Source organism: Anomalospiza imberbis, chromosome 9 (assembly GCF_031753505.1).
Source record: "Anomalospiza imberbis isolate Cuckoo-Finch-1a 21T00152 chromosome 9, ASM3175350v1, whole genome shotgun sequence".
In the NCBI taxonomy this organism is placed as follows: Eukaryota; Metazoa; Chordata; class Aves; order Passeriformes; family Viduidae; genus Anomalospiza; species Anomalospiza imberbis.
Window position 1 is genome coordinate 11,884,926 of NC_089689.1, and position 18,585 is coordinate 11,903,510.

Here is an 18,585-nt window from a genome sequence, read left to right on the forward strand (position 1 = left end):
TTTGCTACTGATACGAATAGCAAAATCCTGTTGAAGAAGTATTTGCTGAAGAATACATAACTGGAGAGGATTATGATAAAAAAACTGAGGCAACTGAATATGGAAGCAGAGGAGTAGACCTCAGTGAATCTGATCTGCTGGTAGATGGAGATTTAGGAGAATATGATTTTTATGAATATAAAGAATATGAAGAGAAACCAACTGATTCCACTAATGAGGAGTTTGGTCCAGGTGTTCCTGCAGAGACCGATATCACAGAAACAAGCGTAAGTTGACTGGAGGCATCATGCAGATAAATCTAATTTAGCAATACTTTTATAATTGCACAGTCCCAGAACTGCACAGACCCTGATCCAGAGGTCCTTGTACATATTAGATATATTCTCATTTCCAATAGCCTTTGGATCAAGGCCATCCTCTTGTTTTAGTAATCTTGAACTTTTTATTTTTATCATGTAAGAGTTTTGTCTCATTTGCTGGAGGGAGTAAGGGAGGGTGGAAGATGGGAGGAAAAGGAAAGAGGAGATGGAATTAAAAAAACAAATTATTAAATGAACAGTTTAAAAAACCTTTTTAAACTAGAGCTAAAGCTGGAAAGAACCTAAGTTCTAATACAGGTACAAGTGCTGTAACTAATATTTTTATATGATTACCTTAAGAAATTGAAATGCATATAAGTGTCAAGAATCCTATGGCTTTTGCAGCTTTCCAAGAAGAAAATTCATGAGTGGGAAGGTTAAGGCCTGAACCCTTTCATGAAAATAAGCTTAGTCAATGGTGACAGGTTTATGGTCTTGCAGAAGTGATTTAACAGCTCAGTATATATAAAGATAGATAGGATGACATGGTGGATCCTGTGAATCATGCTCTTCGTTCAGAGTTTTATAGCTCTCTTTCCCTCTGACTTAATCATAGGCTAAACAGCAAGGCTTTAACTTTCCTTTAGTTGTGCCAAGATCCTTGTTTATCAGTTTACCAGCTGTGGATGCTGCAAAGAAAACTAATATGGCTAAGACTGGAAGGGAAAAAAAAAATCCCATGTGGATTTTTTGATTAGGAAGACCCTGAATATAGTAGAAAAAGAGAATTTTGTTTGCTCAGTCTTATCTTTATTTTCTTCTCACAATGTCAAAACTTCAGTTTACAAAGGATCCAAGAAATAACAGCAAATGCTGTGAGGTTGTTTTTCTCTGCCAACCTTGAAACCCATCCTTCTGTACTTCATTTACCACTCCTTTCTATACCCTGTTGGGGTCATTGTATTTTTTAATGATCCTTATCTGTGCAATGTGATACAAGTGTACTCTTTTTCTTCTAGCCCAGATGGGGACACTGTGGCAGAATGACACAGAAAAGGTCAGATTATCTGTGAATCAAAGAGTCCATAAGGCACCATTTGTGCCTGCATTAAGCAAATTACTGTGTAGACTCTATCCCCTGGTGTAAATTTCAACTTAAAATGCCTTGATACAAAGCTGAAGGAGTCAAGAATCCTGAATTAGAACACAGGCTCTGGTCTGTGCAAGCTTTATTACAGTTGTCATCTGCTGAGCCAGACATATGTCATTTTCCTTTGGCATATGGATGTATTTAGAATAACTGAAGTTCTACCTATGATAAAAAAAGGCAAGATGGAAAGTACTCAGTATATGGGAACTTTCAAAAAGGGGAAATATTTCCAAAGATGGAGACCCTGATGTCATTTTTTTTTACAAGTAATTTATGTTAATCTAATAAAACATGATTGCCTGTACCTCTTGCTATTTGATTTTTTTGAACTACCAATGGGTTTATGAATATCATTACTAGTGAGATCTGTGCTTTTATAAGTCAGTGCAAAATGCACAGTCTGTGAATCTCTGTTTTTCCATTCCAAAATATTTAATATTGAAATACTGTAACATTATCCTTACTATTCTTACTAATCCTCAGCTATTTTTTAGAGTAAATGTTGAATCACTCTATTGAAATTTTTAAAAAGCACATTTTAAATTTTTAGCTGGTCAGAACTTGATTTCTAGCAGATATGTTAGTGATCAAGAGAGATACTTCTGAAAAGAAATACATTATCTCATGGTTTTAAAAAAATCAGTTCCTTTTTCTTTGTTTGAAACTTGAATCTGTTTCTTCCATCAGTATGTGTTATTGACATATTGTTTTAGGTACTTCTGTTACCTTAATCCTGAACCCAAAACTTCCCACAGAGCTGTTCCTCAAAGAATTTGGCAGTTGATGCTAATTCAGGTAGTGACGAGGCATCATCGGTTATCTGTGAAATATTCTTTAGTGTCCACAGCGCCACTTATCTCCTTTCTCATTTATGCTATGAAATCACAGAGCTTTCTCAGGTTGCTTTACATGTTGTGGATGTCGCATGAATGAAATGAGGAGCTTGAAAGGTACTGTCCATATTGGACCAACAGATCTTTCTTTCCATCTTACTTTAGGCTGCTTAATTCATAAAGACATGAAGAATCGTTGTCAATTGCCAAGAATATTTCCAATCAAAATAACAAAAGAAACAATGTTGTGACTTGCACACAGAAGATTCTATTTTATTCTATTTCTATTTTTTAGATTCTATTTTCAAAGTTCTAATGTTAAGCATGGGATAAACACTCATGGGATGCACATCTCATTCAAAAAGTACAAATTGACAATATCCAATAATGGAGAAAGCATACAGACAGTTTTTGCATTTTCCATTTCTCATGCATTAAGTATTTTTGATTTATATGGTTTGTACCTGTCATGTATTTTTTATAGTACAGACCAATTCCAGCTTTAGCTTTCAGTTACAGGTTGCTGCAATTCTTTATTGTACGAGGTCCTTAGACCTTCTACTTACTTTTGTTTCTGGGGTTGTTTTTACTGGCCAGGTGACAGGACATGGGGCTTATGGAGAAAAAGGCCAAAAGGGAGAGCCAGCTGTGATTGAACCTGTAAGTACAGATGTCAGGGAGTTTTTCAGTAGCACTGTATAACAAATATTCACTGTTAATGCATCATTATGAAATGTTGTTGTTCATGATAGGATGACAGCATCCACACTGTCCATGATCTCTGAGACAGTCCCTGTAATGTGGATGATATAAAGTGATTACTGACAGTGGCTCCAGCTACTCCTTTGGTTACATGAAGGACTAACCACATGTTCCTTAAAAAAAAGAGAGAATCTTGTACAGAGGAAAACAGATCATTGATCTGATCTTCAGGCCATCTAGTAAATACATCCTGGACAGATCTACCCAGAAAACTTTCAGCTTAGGCACAGGTAACACCATCACTACAGGTTTCAGCAAGGGCAAGGAAGTCTTCCTCACTTTTAACGCCATGCAACAGTTTAGATTCTCATGCTAGGAACTGTAGAGAGAAGATTCCTGGAAAAGTTTATCAAAACACTAAGTAGTTCAGCTAAAAAGATTTTTTATGTTTTTCAGCAAAATAATGAATTTAATATTGTGTTCCATCCACCCCTAGGGTATGCTCATTGAAGGACCACCAGGACCAAGAGGACCTGCTGTAAGTAGTTTAATCACAATTTCCTTTATTGCACTTGATTTATCCACTGTGCTTTTCTATTCACAAGTTAAACAAAATTGGTCTTGTTATAGTTCCCAAATATGTATCAGATTTAGGACTTTTAGAAAGGAATAGAAAAGGGTCATCTCTAGCATTATCAGTGACAGCAAGCTACAAGCTGATGGTACATGAAAAAATCTAAGTTTTGAATGTTGACTATAAATCTTTGTAAGAAAAAACAATATGCTGCTTTATAATTTTTTTTATCCAAATATGTGTTCATCATAACTTTCGAGAGAAAAATAGTTCAAAAGTATTCAAGCATTCAGCATAATTATATTATTCATTTTCTATAGGGTCTTACAGGTCCCCCAGGTTTACAAGGTCCTGTTGGTCCTCCAGGTGACCCTGGTGAAAGGGTAAGTCAACAAACGGATTATCCCATGCATTCATAGGCTATCTTGCACTAATTGCTATACAAGGGTGAGTTAGATCCTGATTGGAATAGATCCACATAGGTTAGAAACTTCAGTGGAACTGAGGCTGATTCATTCAGCTAAGCAAATCAAGTGAGAATCTGGACAAACATTTTCTTAGTGGTAGAAATATGTGCTGTAAATACAAGAAGATGTTCAAGTTATGGTTTGTTAGTATTTTTCTGGTTTGATGTGTTTAGAAATATACTAAAGTAATAGCTACAAACATTTCATACAAATTTGAATGAATTTTTAAAAATTTTGTAAGCCTTTTCCTACTGCCACCACCAATACCATTTTAAAACAGCCTAAACATATTTATTTGAGGAAAATATGGTACTAAAAGGCTTTCCTGTGTTTTATGAGAGATAGTTTACTGGTCAATCCAGTATATTCATGCTGTATTTATATATGAAAGATGTTAAGATGCTATCACTTCACTGTATAATGAGATAATATTAAAATCCCAACAATGCTTTACCTTGCTCATAAGTCAGCATCCACACTTCTTTCATATTTGTCCTGTAGATTAATTAAATATTCCAGAATTTGAACTTGTAAAATGGGAATTTTAACACCTAGTAAAGGAATAACTACCTACAGTACTTAGTTTTTTAACTGGCTGCTTATAGAATTCATCATGAGGAAATTCTTGACTAAGCACGTCATGTGCCTGTCACGGACCAGACACGACACAAATTTATAATTGCAGCAATTAGGCTGGGAGGAGAATGGATTGAGAGCAGCCCTGCAGAGAAGGACTTGGGGGTGTTGGTGGACAAGAAGCTTGACATGACCCAGTAACATACACTTGCAGCCAACCGTATCCTGGCTGCATGAAAGAAGCGTGAGCAGCAAGTCAAGTGAGGTGGTTCTGCCCCTCTGCCACTCTTATGTGCCTCTTCTATGAAGACAGGCTGAGCCGTGGGGGAAAGCTGCAAGAGAGGTGCAGGGAGACTTTTTACAAGGGTCCATAGTGATAAGACAAAGGGGAAGGTTTTTAAATTGAAATAGAGCAGGTATAGATTAGATATTGAGAAGAAATTACTTACACTGGCAGTGGTGAGGCCCTGTAACAGGTTGCCAAGATGGCTGCACCATCCCTGGAAGTGTTCAAGGCAAGGCTGGATGGGGCTTTGAGCTACCCAGTCTACTGAAAGGTGTTCCTGCCCATGGCAGGGAGGTTGAAACTAGATCTTTAAGGTCTTTTCCAAGCCATTCTCTGAGTATAAATTTATGTGACTCAAAAGGTTTCTCTTACATGGCTATCTTTTTTTTTCTCACCTTTTTTGTCTCATGTCTCTTCTCTTTTAGGGTCCACCTGGTCGCCCTGGTCTTCCTGGTGCTGATGGTTTAGCAGGTCCCCCAGGTACCATGTTAATGTTGCCGGTAAGTTGTGGCTACAGGGTAAGCAGCCTACAAAAACTGGAAGGGTCTTTCAAAAAATGTATAGGTATTTTATTTTTCATCTAATTTTGTCTGTGGAATGAGAGAATTATACAGAATTTATTTTATGGCATAAGCATTTGAAATTAATACATATGGTGCCTTTTTTTCCTCAAAAAAACCCATATGCTTTAGCTCCTGTATGGCTGACAGACTGGGACATACACGAGTGAATTGCAGACACTGAAAACCACCTTATATTTTCAGCAGTAACTGTATTTTGCTACTATATGTCCAAAACAACGAGTCTGCTGTTGTACAGAGAGCCTATAGTCCCAACAGGCGTGTGTGCTTTCAAGTCTCATTGACATGTAGATTTTTAAGTATTCCATGCTTCAAATCAGACTTCAGTGTCCTCTTTGAAGAGTCAGTGCATCCTTTGAATAGAAATATATGCACATAGCCAACTCAACTCCCACTGGAGTTAAAGCAAAACACCATCTGTTTTAGCAGGTGGAGGAACAAGCCCAAAGCTGTTAAAGTATCTTGCAGCGCTGGGGTACGAAAATCACTGTGTGCTTGGAATTAATTATTCTTAAATGTGTCTATGGGTGAAAAAGATCTGTGTCAACTCTGGGTGTAGGCAAACTGGACAAACTGTTGTGGGCAGTGCAGGATTCATGGCCCTGATACCCAGCGTATGCCATACCTTTGAAAAGATGTGCTTCTTGTTGCAGCCTAGCATTTCTGCAACATTGCAAACCTTCTGCCAGCAGTTTCATTAGCAATAAGAGTGCAGGAGCAAAGGAATGAGCACATACATTTTTATTCTATAATTTATATTGAAATTGTCAGAAATTACACAGAACTGTTTTATTTTAGATACCAAACATTTTTCACATTTTTATCTGCCTTAAATTAAACTATATTTTTAATGTGAGTAGCTACCAATGTATAGAGAATTAATTAATTTTGGTACATATTTTTATTGATATTTTGCAGGCAAGTAAAAGTCTATTTTGGCCTCTTTATTAAATAAACAAGTAAACAAATGGAAACCAAAATGCTATTAAATCAGGAAAATATTTGCACATAAGGGATTAAATTTAGACTTCAGTCACTATCACCAGTGACTTCATACTCATGTTGGATGCAGTGGCCTCCATGCAGCCATCTTCTGAAGTTAGTAGAATGAACTAAAGACTGTGACCTTGTGGCTTTGAAGCTGTTTGCACCACTGCAGCAAGTAACAAGTATGATTTAGATTTGATTAATTCTAAATCCTTTTCTTGCTCTGGTACTTGCAGTTCCGCTTTGGTGGAGATGGTGAGAAGGGCCCAACAATCTCAGCTCAGGAAGCTCAAGCACAAGCTATTCTTCAGCAAGCTAGGGTGAGCACAAGGAGCCAAAACCTAATTTGTTTTATATCCTGCAGGACGTAAAGTCAAAGATGGGGGGTATTTCCTAACACATTCTAAAACTCTGTAAGTATAGAATATGTATGCTGGCTGGCAGCTTTTTCTTGACACCTGCTGTTCTGTTTGTTTGTCTTCTCAGATTGCTATGAGAGGTCCACCTGGTCCTATGGGACTCACTGGAAGACCAGGTCCTGTGGTAAGTAGACAAAACAAGGGCAGAGGTTTAAGAACATGGTGATGTAGCCCATGGATCTCATTCTGGCCCTGCCTGCCCCTCTGTATTTGTATTTGTTTTATACTTATTTGAAATAAATATTATATAATTAAAGCTGTAGTTTATATTCTTATTCAAGGTCTTCAATGCAACTAAAAGAGTTTTTATTGTAGGTTTAGTGGTGTTCAGACAGAGCACATTGCTGGACTTACAAAACTAGTGAATAGTTTTACATAAATATCCCTCTACTTTCAGTCATCTCTGTAATACTATTAATACAATTTGTTGTAGTAAATATGAAACTCTACAGAAAGAGATACTAAAGCAAGAGTTTGCAGAATCACCTTTACTCAATATTTAAGCTAAATCTGAAAAGTTTGTAAAAAGCATTGATAAAAGCAATTAAGAGCCACAGGTTTCTAAAAGAATTAGACTTTTTTATTTCAGTCCTGAATTTGATTCAATTCCTAACACCAAATCATCTGGAAATGGTCCTGTGGAAGTTAAAATATCTTAGTATTTGTATGGAGTGTGTACACTTCTATTTTTAAGCAGATCTATACAAGAGTACTTCTTTTCTACAGTAATTCTTCCAAAGTAAATAGTAGCTACCAAGCAGAGAATCTGGCTCACAGACTCCTGATTCATCACAATTAGGTATGCAATACTTAAAAAGAGTCAAATATATTTTGTCTATATAACAAACTCACACACTATTTCCAGCAATGTATTTAGTTCAAGAGGCCTGCAGGATAACATTCAGTCTGTACAGACAAAACTCTGGAACTGCTGTAAGCAAGGAGGACTTTGCAAAGGCTGGTATGATACTGACAGTGGGTTGGATACCTTTAGCAGAGGTATAACCTGCCTTCATAGTCATGCTTTTGTGTTTTAAAAGCCTTCATGAATTCCCGTATGCAAAGTTCAACAAAATTAATAGCATTAATAGTTGTTTTGCATCTAAACCACCAGGAGGCTCTAGAAATCCAACTCTTTGATCTAGAAACATTTTTTGCCTACAGCTCCAAAAGCAAGTTTCTTGGTCTGTAAACTGTTTCTACCCAGCTTCTTTCAAGAATGAAAAACTTGGAGTTTTTAGTCTTTATATGCATTTTATTTGGTTAAACTAATCAGTAGCCAATATGATACAATAGTAAGATATTCGTTACTAAACATCTTAAACATAGCAGTGTCAAAGCTCCAGTCTAGCATCAGCTGAATCTGGTCTTCACATGCTCAGTTAACATAGCATAAAAATAAATGTCTGCCTACAGATACTATGTAATCAATTATATTAAAAGCAGAGCTTAAATCAGAGAAACCCCAAAAGAGAATCACAACCTACCAAAACCAATCTTTTCTCCACTGCCAGTACCAGTTTGGGATCTGATTTTCAGTTTGCTTAGGACTTGAACTAATGCCTGCAAGGTCAGTGGGGATCTTTCCACTCTAGGATGTGAGACTCAGCACTAAGCCAAGCCATTACATTACTTCTTTCTTCCAATGTTAACGTAGAAGGATTATCAGTTTTCAAAGGTCTGCAACATTTGTTTCATATTAAATACATACTTTGAGTCACAACCTGTTTCAATGATCAAAAATGCAACTATTATTTTGCACATAGTAACAAACTCCCATATCTTCTTTTCCTGAGAGTGTACTCTATGTGTGCATGCCAGGATTTTTTGGTTTATTTTGTCTGTTTTTGTGAGACATCTTACATACTTTCACTAGTTCTGCCCCTGATTTCATGCACACTATGAATGAATATCTGGTCTTGGCCTGTTTATGATTAAAATTTACTCTTAAAATCTATATCTTAATTTCATAATATTAAAGAGATGTAGTTATATATATTCTCCACTTCTTCAGGGCCAGGGGCACAAAGGACTTGATTAAAATATCACAGAAGTTCATTACAAGATTAGACAGGGTATTTCTCACTGACTACAGTGATTTTTGGATTGAACTTTGAGACTTTTTTTTTCTGTACAACATAGAAATAAAGGTAAAAAGAGGTAGCTTTCAGCTCTGTCTTATTCCCTACAATAGATGCACTGCTGATTACTCTACTTGTGTTCTTACTGTGCTCATACCCAGGTCTCAAATACTAGTATAGAACAAAGGGTTACATTTTGCATTCAAATCCAAAGGAGTTTTCTTTGGTAAGAGAAATATTTCTGCCCAGTGTTTAGACAATGATAAATCAAGGTGATAAATCTGTGGATATAAATGGTGAATTCACACCTCCTGATGAATAGAGGATTATTTGTAATTTCTCCCTGTAATTCATGTATGGAAATAGAAAGTAAATTATTAATTTAAAGAAGCTTTTGTATACTTAAACAATATATGTTGTTTTTTTTTTCATCAAGGGTGGACCTGGAGCAGCAGGTGCTAAAGGTGAAAGTGGTGAACCAGGACCCCAGGTACAATAATCTCTGTTATGTCTGAGTGTATTTTATCTTTAAGAAGATTTATTCATATCAATTAGAAGAAATCAATCAATTATATGCTTCCTGCATGCAATTGAAGAAAAATATCCTTCATGATACTATCTTATCATTTCAATAGCTTGATCAATATTAAAATTGTAGTTAAAATCAATTGTAGCTTGATTGTTCATTCTGAAATATGAAAGTAACAATCTTTGTATAAAAAAGAGCAATTATCACATGTAGAGTGTCATCGGTTAAAATATTGTCACTTTAGGCTTTTTTCTCTGTTCAATAATGATATGTTAGTCTGCAACTGGATGACCTTGGTCTCTGAACTTATCAGATCTCATAAAGTGAGGGAGGTTGAATTTGGTCAGTAATTAAACAGGATATTTTCACTATAGATGTGACATAGCAATAATAAATCTTTATGAATCAGTGCATGTTTTGCTTCTCAGCCTACTATTATATCAACTTCTCTGCAGTGATGTCAAAGAGCACTGAAACACATTGAAATTTTTCCATTTAAATCTAAAATCAATAAGGAGATTGTGAAAGGAATAATGAAAAAAGTATCCCAAACAACGATTTTGCCAGATCTCAAGGAGTATCATGGATTTGATGTATTACTAAGTGCCTGTCTTAAAAATGCACATGGACACTTGCAGTAGAAACATAAAATAATTTAAAAAAGAAAATTACCATTCTGAACAGTTGTACTGTCTTTAAGTAAGTTTGCTTACTTATATTTTTAATTTTTTTTTCTTTTCCTACACAGTATTTGTGAATGGTTTGTCCTTACCATTGCTTTTTTTCACCTTAAAATGCAGTTGGATTGGGGTTGAGAAAATTTTCCACAGTTACACCCATACAGTTGCCAGTGGAAGTTTAGAAAGTGAAATGTTTTTTTGGTTTGGGATAATTTTGTCCCTCTCTAGTTAAACCCATGTTGTGTAAAGCTAAGACAGCATGTGAGCTCTTTATTAGCACAACTCATGTTTGTGTAGATATCTGAAATAAGCACTCTTTAGTTTTCACTATATAATGATAAAGTAATTATAATTATAATAAAATAATTTTGGCATGAGAGGAAGAAGGTTTTTCAAACTACAGGACTGAGATCTTTAAAGCCATGAAAAGAATGTAAGAAACTTACACGATAACTTATGCCATGTGTAGTGCCATCTCATGAAAATTGTCCTTAAAATTCATAATGCTAAGGCCAGTTTGGATGCCCATGTACTTTTAAAACTAATAGGAATCTGGGCACCAGAATCCATCTCCAAGGGAAAAACATGCAGCTTTGTGTAGAAAAAAATCTTACCTTGTTCTTGAGGTGAGTTTTTTTTACTAGCTTTTTGCTGACATTAATCGAATTCTAAATATTACCCTCTTTAAACACAGGGTCCTCGTGGTATCCAAGGTGCCCCTGGTCCAAGTGGAAAAGCTGGCAAAAGGGTAGGTAGCATATAGATCAGTTCTGCTCTGGGTAAATAGTTTTTGTTTAAATGTATTTAAATATTAATTTATTCCATTGCATTTTCAAATGTTTACCCCTTTGGGTTTTTCAGGGACGTCCTGGAGCTGATGGTGCCAGAGGAATGCCAGGAGAACCTGGTGCAAAGGTAAATAATAATGAGATCTGAGGCTTTAGTTCAGTCTTGGAATGTGCTAGACAGATTTTACGTAGGTACCACAGTTTCATCCAGACCAACCCGAAATTCTCCTCTCAAGTGAAAACACTGAGGTTTTAGATAGCTGGGTCAGATGCAAGATCTGAGAATGAATCATCCATTTAAAATATGGTAATTAATGGTAATTCCTAGTAGTCTGACTTTGAAGAAACTTGATTCTTGGGACATGATTTCATTCTCTCTGAGTTACTTTCTAGTTACAGAGTATCAGTAATAGTAAAGTCAGTTTTAAATTGCAAAGTGCAGCTAGAATCAAGCTTTTAATTTCACTGTGAAAGTTCTTTTTATGAATAGCATAACTACAGCACAGTGAAAAAAGCTGTGGCATCTTCTCCTGCTACAATTTGTAGAAGCAAATTTTGTGAGTTTGATCTATATGCTCAGCCCTGCATGTTTCATTCAGTAACAAAAGTGTACATACAACCAAAGGGTAGAAGCTAAATTTTAGGGGAAGGCACTATTTATTCAGACAATTTAACAATTATTTACTAAAGGTGTGATTTCTTTCCAAGGGTGACAGAGGATTTGATGGTCTTCCTGGCCTCCCTGGTGATAAAGGTAACCGGGTAAGAAGAAAAATATGTACATTTATACAACACCAAACTAATAGAGTCCCAGAAATAATTCATTATTCATCAAGAACAGCACTATAAGGACTGAGGGAAAAGTTAAAATCATGTAAGCATTTCACTCTACAAATAATAGCTGTACTATCAGGCAATGTATTCCTCATGAAACTTTTGAGTAATACCAATCAGTAGACAAAAAATATATAAATTTATAGTTTAAATATATTTGCAGAATTTAGGTCACATCTTCAGCTAGGTTTTGCTCTACTTTTCTTAGTTCAGGAATTTACCTGTTGGACTTAAAGTCATTGGTCTAAAGAGTAATACGGAAAGGAAATCAGCATGAAGTTTCTGTATCAGGATCATGCCAAATTTCAAGTTGCTTAGAAGTTTGCTCAAAAAACTGGATATGATTAATTTCAATTACAAACTGAATTGTTTAGGGGGGCTTATTCCAACAATTGCAGCTTTAGAAAGGCCACAGTCAAGTCAGATAAATTAGGAAGATTTTTAGAAATATTTAAAACAACTAAAGTACTTTTTCTTTTGTAACAAGTCTATGGAACAAACCTATGGAATGAGACTTCATCTTTCCCTATAAAGTGCAGAAATAATCACAGCCAGGGATTTCTGCTTCAGATTATACCCTAATGTGGGTGCTAGCACCCTGCTGAGTGTCCCTCCTTTACTGTTGTCCTGGTAAGTGCAGTGCACCATGAAAGAAATAGCGAATGGGAATGTCATCAAAGCCATTTCCAAATGTGCTAAAGCTCAGTGACAGAGGAATTATTACCTCACCTCACCCTTCGGTGGGTAAGCACAGTTGTACTTCCTAGAAAAGCTTGGCAGTGCTGGCTACCAGACCCTAATGTAGTTCTTTTTAATAGCATCTAAGGATACCCTTGAGTTCTGTTTGCAATGGATAAAGAACGTCTGCTGTCGTGAATAATTTTTTTATTCCTCTTTCAGCATCCCTGTTTAGGTAACGAGTGTAAAGCAGTCAGTGCATCCCATAATGGAAGCCCAGCATGCTCAGCAGGCCAACAGCAGAGGGGGCTCAGCATTAAGCACTTGCCACCTGCACTTGGAGGGCAGAACAGAAATTTGGCCTGTCAGGCACTATGTGTCTGCTTTCCAGTCTGGAAAGTACCTTCCAAGTCATAATTTTTTTTTTTTTTTTCAAATATTCAATTTTTTCCATATTTCCATCCCAAAATTAAAAATTTAGCACACATGTCCTCTCCTTACCCCAAAAATAGAAAAATTAATTTGGGTTTAAATTTTCAAAATAGTAATGAAAATAATGACGTATTTTCATATTCTTTCATCCCACTATTTAAAAATCACTACATTCTTGTGTTTCTATAGAAATTCTCTGTAAAAGTATGCACTATTGTCCTTGTGAAAACAGCTCGGTCCAAAGCCAGATAAGATAGTTATAGCTTTCAGAGTCTTACGTAGTGACAACATATAATGCAAATGTTCAGCGCTCTTTGGCTTGCAATAATAAACACAGCAAGATAAGTGAAATACTTCTGTTGAAGCTATATTTCAGCTGTAAAAGAATCAATGTGGAAAAACCTAATTTCAGAGTAAAGTTTCAGGACTGATTTTAGATTTAGTCATATTGGACATATGAGTTGCAAACTGAATGTCTCGCTTCAGTTATGTCTCGGTCAAACACAAGTTTTCAGACAGGAGTTACCGAATAAGATTCTTGGACTCCCAGTGTGGAGCAGATCACATCACATGAAGTCATATTTCTTTTAACCTCATAATCTGTGACTTTGAACTTTTCTTATTTAGATTTACTAGATGCACAACTCTTCTTCAGTGTAAAAGCAAGACACTTTAGACTTTTAAAACAGGCCCAAGTAAAAAGAAATTTGGGCTTTAAGACAACACTTGAAGGAAAGAAAAAGAGCTGAAAAACTGAATGCTGATAATGATAGGACGTTTTGTTCTTACTGAATGACAATACCAGGACACTGAACACACACTCCTAATCTACATCTAAGTACCACATGACTTCAAGAAAAGAAAGATAACCCTCAAGGGGATGAACAATTTCAGTATTTGAAAGCCTAAGTCAGTCTTCACCTGGATATTAATTGGAAGCCAGAGGAAAGGCCATGCCTTTCATGTGTCATCTTTCAGAAGTGTCATTTAACATGTAGAAAAACACATCCTCTAACTGCAAATAACATAAAGTAGTTGCCGACCCTAGCAAAATACATGAATTGCTGTATGAATTCATCTTGAAGGTGTTAGAGAGCTGTTCATAAAATTTCACTTTCTCTTCCATGCTGGAGGAGGACAGAAAGGCAGTAGAATAAAGTCCTAATATCCCTAGTACTGGGGGATGTGCTCTGTGTATATGAGGGTTACTTGAAATTCCCTAGGAAAGTTTGGAAGTGTAAAGAGCAGAGCCACTGAACAGTGACTCTATATATCTCTACCTGAATCCCAGCAGTGGTCAGGCTCCTTGGAGACACTGATAAAATTAAGGCAAACAGCATGAATACTTGGGTGCTGTCCAATGCCAGAAGGAAGTCACAGTCTCAAAGCCTGCTGCCCAGAAGGAGGTCAGTCAGTGGTGTTTGAGCTCTGTAGCACACTAGTTCTCTTTAGGAACTGGGAAAGAAAAATAAATCCTAAACGTATGGTCCAGAGTCTACTGAGGTTCTGCATATATAGACTTGAAAAGCCCCAGCCTCTGAGGGGAAGTGTGGAGGTCTGGCTGCCTTCCAAAGCCTCAGACAAGTCAGTCCCAAGGCTCTCAGTAGCTGGTGCCAGGGTGCATGGTTCTGAAAGGTGGTTAGTAAATCTCTGTATATTCCTGGGCCCTGCAGCTGGTTTCTTAACTTCTACCCCATGTACACATCTTATTTTACTGCACTAATGCATTGTGCGGGGGAGAGGGAAGGTGGTGATGAGACAAAGGAAAATATGGGTAACACTACCTTTTGTAGATGTAGCTTGTGTATGTTCTGGGGCCAAAAATCACAGAATCACAGAATCACAGAATATTCTGAATTGGAAGGGACCCACAAACATCACCAAGTCCAACTCTTGTTACAGAGTGAAATTGTACAAACGCAAATTATTCATTGTTTCAGAAATGCTCATCTGTTCTTATACTAAAGTAATGAAAGATTTTACTGAGTAAATTATTTTACTCAGTAATTTTACATAACTTAGAGATTTGTATCACTGTGTCAAGACATGTTTTGACACGTCAAACTTCAGCTAACATATTTGTTTTCATTTCCCTTCCCATCCATTATTGTTTCCAGTGGCAGAAAGTTTCCAGCAGTTATTTTAATGACTTTCCTTATCCTACAGGGAGACCGTGGCCCACAGGGACCTCCTGGCTTACCTGGTGAAGATGGATCAAGAGTAAGTTGCTGTTCACACAGGAAAATTTAGAGTGAATCCTCATATAATGGGAATAATGTCATGATAATAAATGATTTTTTTTTTCTAAAACTTGTTTCCTTTTGCACAAAAACAGGGAGAAGATGGGGAAGTTGGGCCAAGAGGTCTCCCAGGTGAAGCTGTAAGCAATTCTTTCTTATTCTTCTGCTTCTGTTACAAACAAAAGTCACATTCAGATATTTTTCCAATCTATTGAATTATTCTGAATTGCAGGTATAAAAATTATTTAACGTGTTTGCATATAGAGAATACTGTTTCTGGCTGAAAAGCAAACAATCGGAATCTTTTGTTTAGGGTTGAAACACAACATACAGGATTAGAATTAAGTAAAGGACATATCATGCTAAGTATGTACAACTTTCAGAATCACAAATGGTATTTCTTAGCCAATTGTGTAAAATCAGTAACTGCTGTCTTTGATACCTAGGAATACAGCCAAGCCCCTGTTGCTTCTAAACTGTTACCTAAATAACTACTTATTAGAAAGTAAGGTCTGGGTTCTCTTATTTCACACTACCATGATTCATTGTGTATTTTACACTTGTTTCATATACAGAATTTCCTTTCCTGTCAGTTAGAATTCTGCAGGTGCTGTCACTGCAGAACAGAGTTCTGCATTGCAGGAAAGAAATCAAGCCTCAAAAGAAGAATTTTACCCTAAATGTCTGATATACTGCTGCCTACTCATGAAGTATGAAGACCTTGCTACAGTCAGTGTCAGTGATTTGTGACTATACCATACATGAGGAGTCTGGAGACTCGTTCTGCCTACTTTAGCAGCAGAACATGAATGATGACACAATAATGAAAACTACTACTCATTCACATTGTATAGAATGAAAAGATTATGTTATATACTAAAATCTTGTTCACCTTATTTATAAGAATATCCATTGGTCTTTTGTGAAACTTTTTAGGGATAAGAGCAAAAAATCTTATTTTTGTTTCCAGAATGTCTTGTATTTATTGTAATAAAATTACTAGCGATTTTTAATTACTTATTAGATCCTTACTATAGATAAAAACATCATTTTGTACTTGGAATAGTAGTACAGAGTATGACACACCATCATGTTTTCAAAAGAAAAGAATACAAATATGTATATTACTGTTCAGGTCAGACCTTCAGGCCAAGACACAGCTGAAATTTTAGTGGAAGATGCTGTGCCAATGTTCTGCACCAGGAAATACAGATAACAGGCTCCCACCTTTCTTTGAAATGACGATACAGAGGTTAAAACAAAGCTTGCCCTTCCACTGACATCCTGTTCAGAAATATAGTGCCCTTGAGGAAAATCTGTTATAAGTGAATTTTTCCCTTTGTTCTTTTCTTTCTTTCTAAACACCCATGCTCCCTTCCCTTCATCCTTCCTACTCCTTATTCCATTCCTCAGCCAGTCCTGCTCACAGCATTTCTGTTCAGAAAAAAAATCACGCAGGTGTCAATAAGGGCTTCTTCTCTTGCAGGGTCCACGGGGATTACTGGGCCCCAGAGGAACACCTGGGCCCCCTGGACAACCTGTACGTATGAGCTGTCGAGTATTTCCATTTTCCAGAAGGAAAAAAGGAAGTCCACTGAAAATTGCTCTTGTTATATTGTTTGTTGTAGGGCATTGCAGGTATTGATGGACCTTCAGGCCCAAAGGGAAACATGGTGAGTAAGTAAACTGGGAATTAGAAAGATTCTAAGAATGCTTTCCACATTCTCTCATCCCTGCAACTATGCCATCCCTTCCATTTAATTAAACTTTTATGTCAACTGTTTGGATTCATTATGAATTTAGATGGAAAAGACAAGGCTTTTATTACTTAGTTTTCAGCCAAAAGCCCTGACCATGCTTTCTCTCAGACTCCTTTAGCACCACGGACTCCAGTGCTCAGGTCCTATGTGTGGACTGTAATTCTCTGTTAAAGAAAAGGTCATGATATTCATTAGCATGAAAAAAATTCATACTGGAGAGAAAGTTGCTGGTAGACTTTAAAGAAGGAGGAACAAAGATGAGTTTGTACTCCTTTTAGTCCTGACAATGAAGATCTGTAGTGCAGAAATGCAAACCTAATGCCCTGCTACTTTTTTGCATGCTAGGGTCCTCAAGGGGAACCAGGACCTCCTGGTCAGCAAGGAATTCCAGGCCCACAAGTAAGTATAAAAGAACTCTCAAGAAATACGATGTAATGTGCAGCAAATGTTTAATAAATGGAAATTACTAATATGTTAGCTTTTCATGTGCAAAACCGATAAAGCTTCAAGGATTTTATAAATAATGCTGCAAATGTGCTGAGGACAGTGGCAGCAGAGTTTTCAAGTAAGTTTTCAGAGGGATTTTTCATTCAGGAGAAAAATGACTCATTCAGTGTTCCTGGAATGCTGCAGGAATGGCCACACCTGGAGGAGGGTTCTGAATAGGATCTTGTTACAGACCTGCTGCCAGAATAGGAGCTTGTGCAAAAGACTCACACAAAACTCCTGACCTAACTTGTAAGGGGGGAAAAAAACCACTTATATTTGCCCGTGTGTTGAAACAGATTAATGAGAGATCTTTAGTAGGGTGAATGTATGTACATTGTTCTCCCTGGTTTCTCACACTGGCTTCTTTCTAACAGGGGCTTCCTGGTCCTCAAGGTCCTATTGGGCCTCCTGGTGAAAAAGTAAGTTACAGCATTATTTTGTTACTTCACAGTCAGTTCTGTGCCATAACCCTCTTTATCAGCTTGAGGGCTTTGCTATCTTTTATGGAATAGTAAGCTAAATTTAAATATTAGATCTTCCTGAAATCATCAATAAATGAATAACCAATGAAATACCCAATGGCTTTCCTCTCATATACCCTTGTTCACAAGCATAACTTCCTCCCTTTATTTTGGATTAATTTTGTGTTATTATCTTCAGAATCCCATCTACAATACTAAACAATTTGTACTTATAGGCTACTTAATTTCAAAGCAAGCTGCAAAAATTATTTTTCCTAATCTCTTTTTTATAACAAAGCTTCACCTATTCAAGTCTGATTCTGTTCTTTTTTCAAGGATTATATTATGACATAACTCTGCAGTGTAATTGGCATACTGTAGTGCCCTTTGGTGGCTTATTCCTCATCTGTTTGCACAAGTTCTTGTGGCTTGAAACCTGTCTTCTATTCATTTCAAACATGTCACTATTGAATTTTATGCTAATTTTTTTATTCTCCCCATTTTGCTGAATTCCTACTCAATTCATTCTTTGATTTTTCTCCTCTTCACTGTTTACTCTATTCTTTTGGAGAAATTAATACTTTTTACCTCTCAGTGTGCTTAAGTATTATTCTAGCAAAATGGACAAGTGCCATGGTATCTGCATTTTCTAGGCTTTCACAAAGGCATACCAGGCCTTTCAGCTGTGAGCACTGGAGTTCTGTACCCTGCACTCTTTGCCTCTTGAACTTGTTGATAA

General features: G+C 36.6%; 1 protein-coding gene across 8 annotated transcripts in view; it reads left to right on the forward strand.

Moving 5' to 3' along the window:
* The window catches only part of COL11A1 (collagen type XI alpha 1 chain), a 159,829-nt gene that overhangs the window by 75,902 nt on the left and 65,342 nt on the right, over positions 1 to 18,585 (forward strand). For 5 of the 8 annotated variants that reach the window (XM_068199689.1, XM_068199682.1, XM_068199684.1 and 2 more), the window contains 17 exons: positions 21 to 266; positions 2,880 to 2,942; positions 3,481 to 3,522; positions 3,879 to 3,941; positions 5,313 to 5,387; positions 6,692 to 6,775; positions 6,942 to 6,998; positions 9,392 to 9,445; positions 10,859 to 10,912; positions 11,026 to 11,079; positions 11,661 to 11,714; positions 15,063 to 15,116; positions 15,232 to 15,276; positions 16,623 to 16,676; positions 16,765 to 16,809; positions 17,242 to 17,295; positions 17,760 to 17,804. In XM_068199689.1, the coding sequence (XP_068055790.1) occupies positions 21 to 266; positions 2,880 to 2,942; positions 3,481 to 3,522; positions 3,879 to 3,941; positions 5,313 to 5,387; positions 6,692 to 6,775; positions 6,942 to 6,998; positions 9,392 to 9,445; positions 10,859 to 10,912; positions 11,026 to 11,079; positions 11,661 to 11,714; positions 15,063 to 15,116; positions 15,232 to 15,276; positions 16,623 to 16,676; positions 16,765 to 16,809; positions 17,242 to 17,295; positions 17,760 to 17,804 (1,143 nt within the window). The remainder of the gene's footprint in view (positions 1 to 20; positions 267 to 2,879; positions 2,943 to 3,480; positions 3,523 to 3,878; positions 3,942 to 5,312; positions 5,388 to 6,691; positions 6,776 to 6,941; positions 6,999 to 9,391; positions 9,446 to 10,858; positions 10,913 to 11,025; positions 11,080 to 11,660; positions 11,715 to 15,062; positions 15,117 to 15,231; positions 15,277 to 16,622; positions 16,677 to 16,764; positions 16,810 to 17,241; positions 17,296 to 17,759; positions 17,805 to 18,585) is intronic. The other 3 variants (XM_068199686.1, XM_068199687.1, XM_068199690.1) reach the window with 1 other exon arrangement.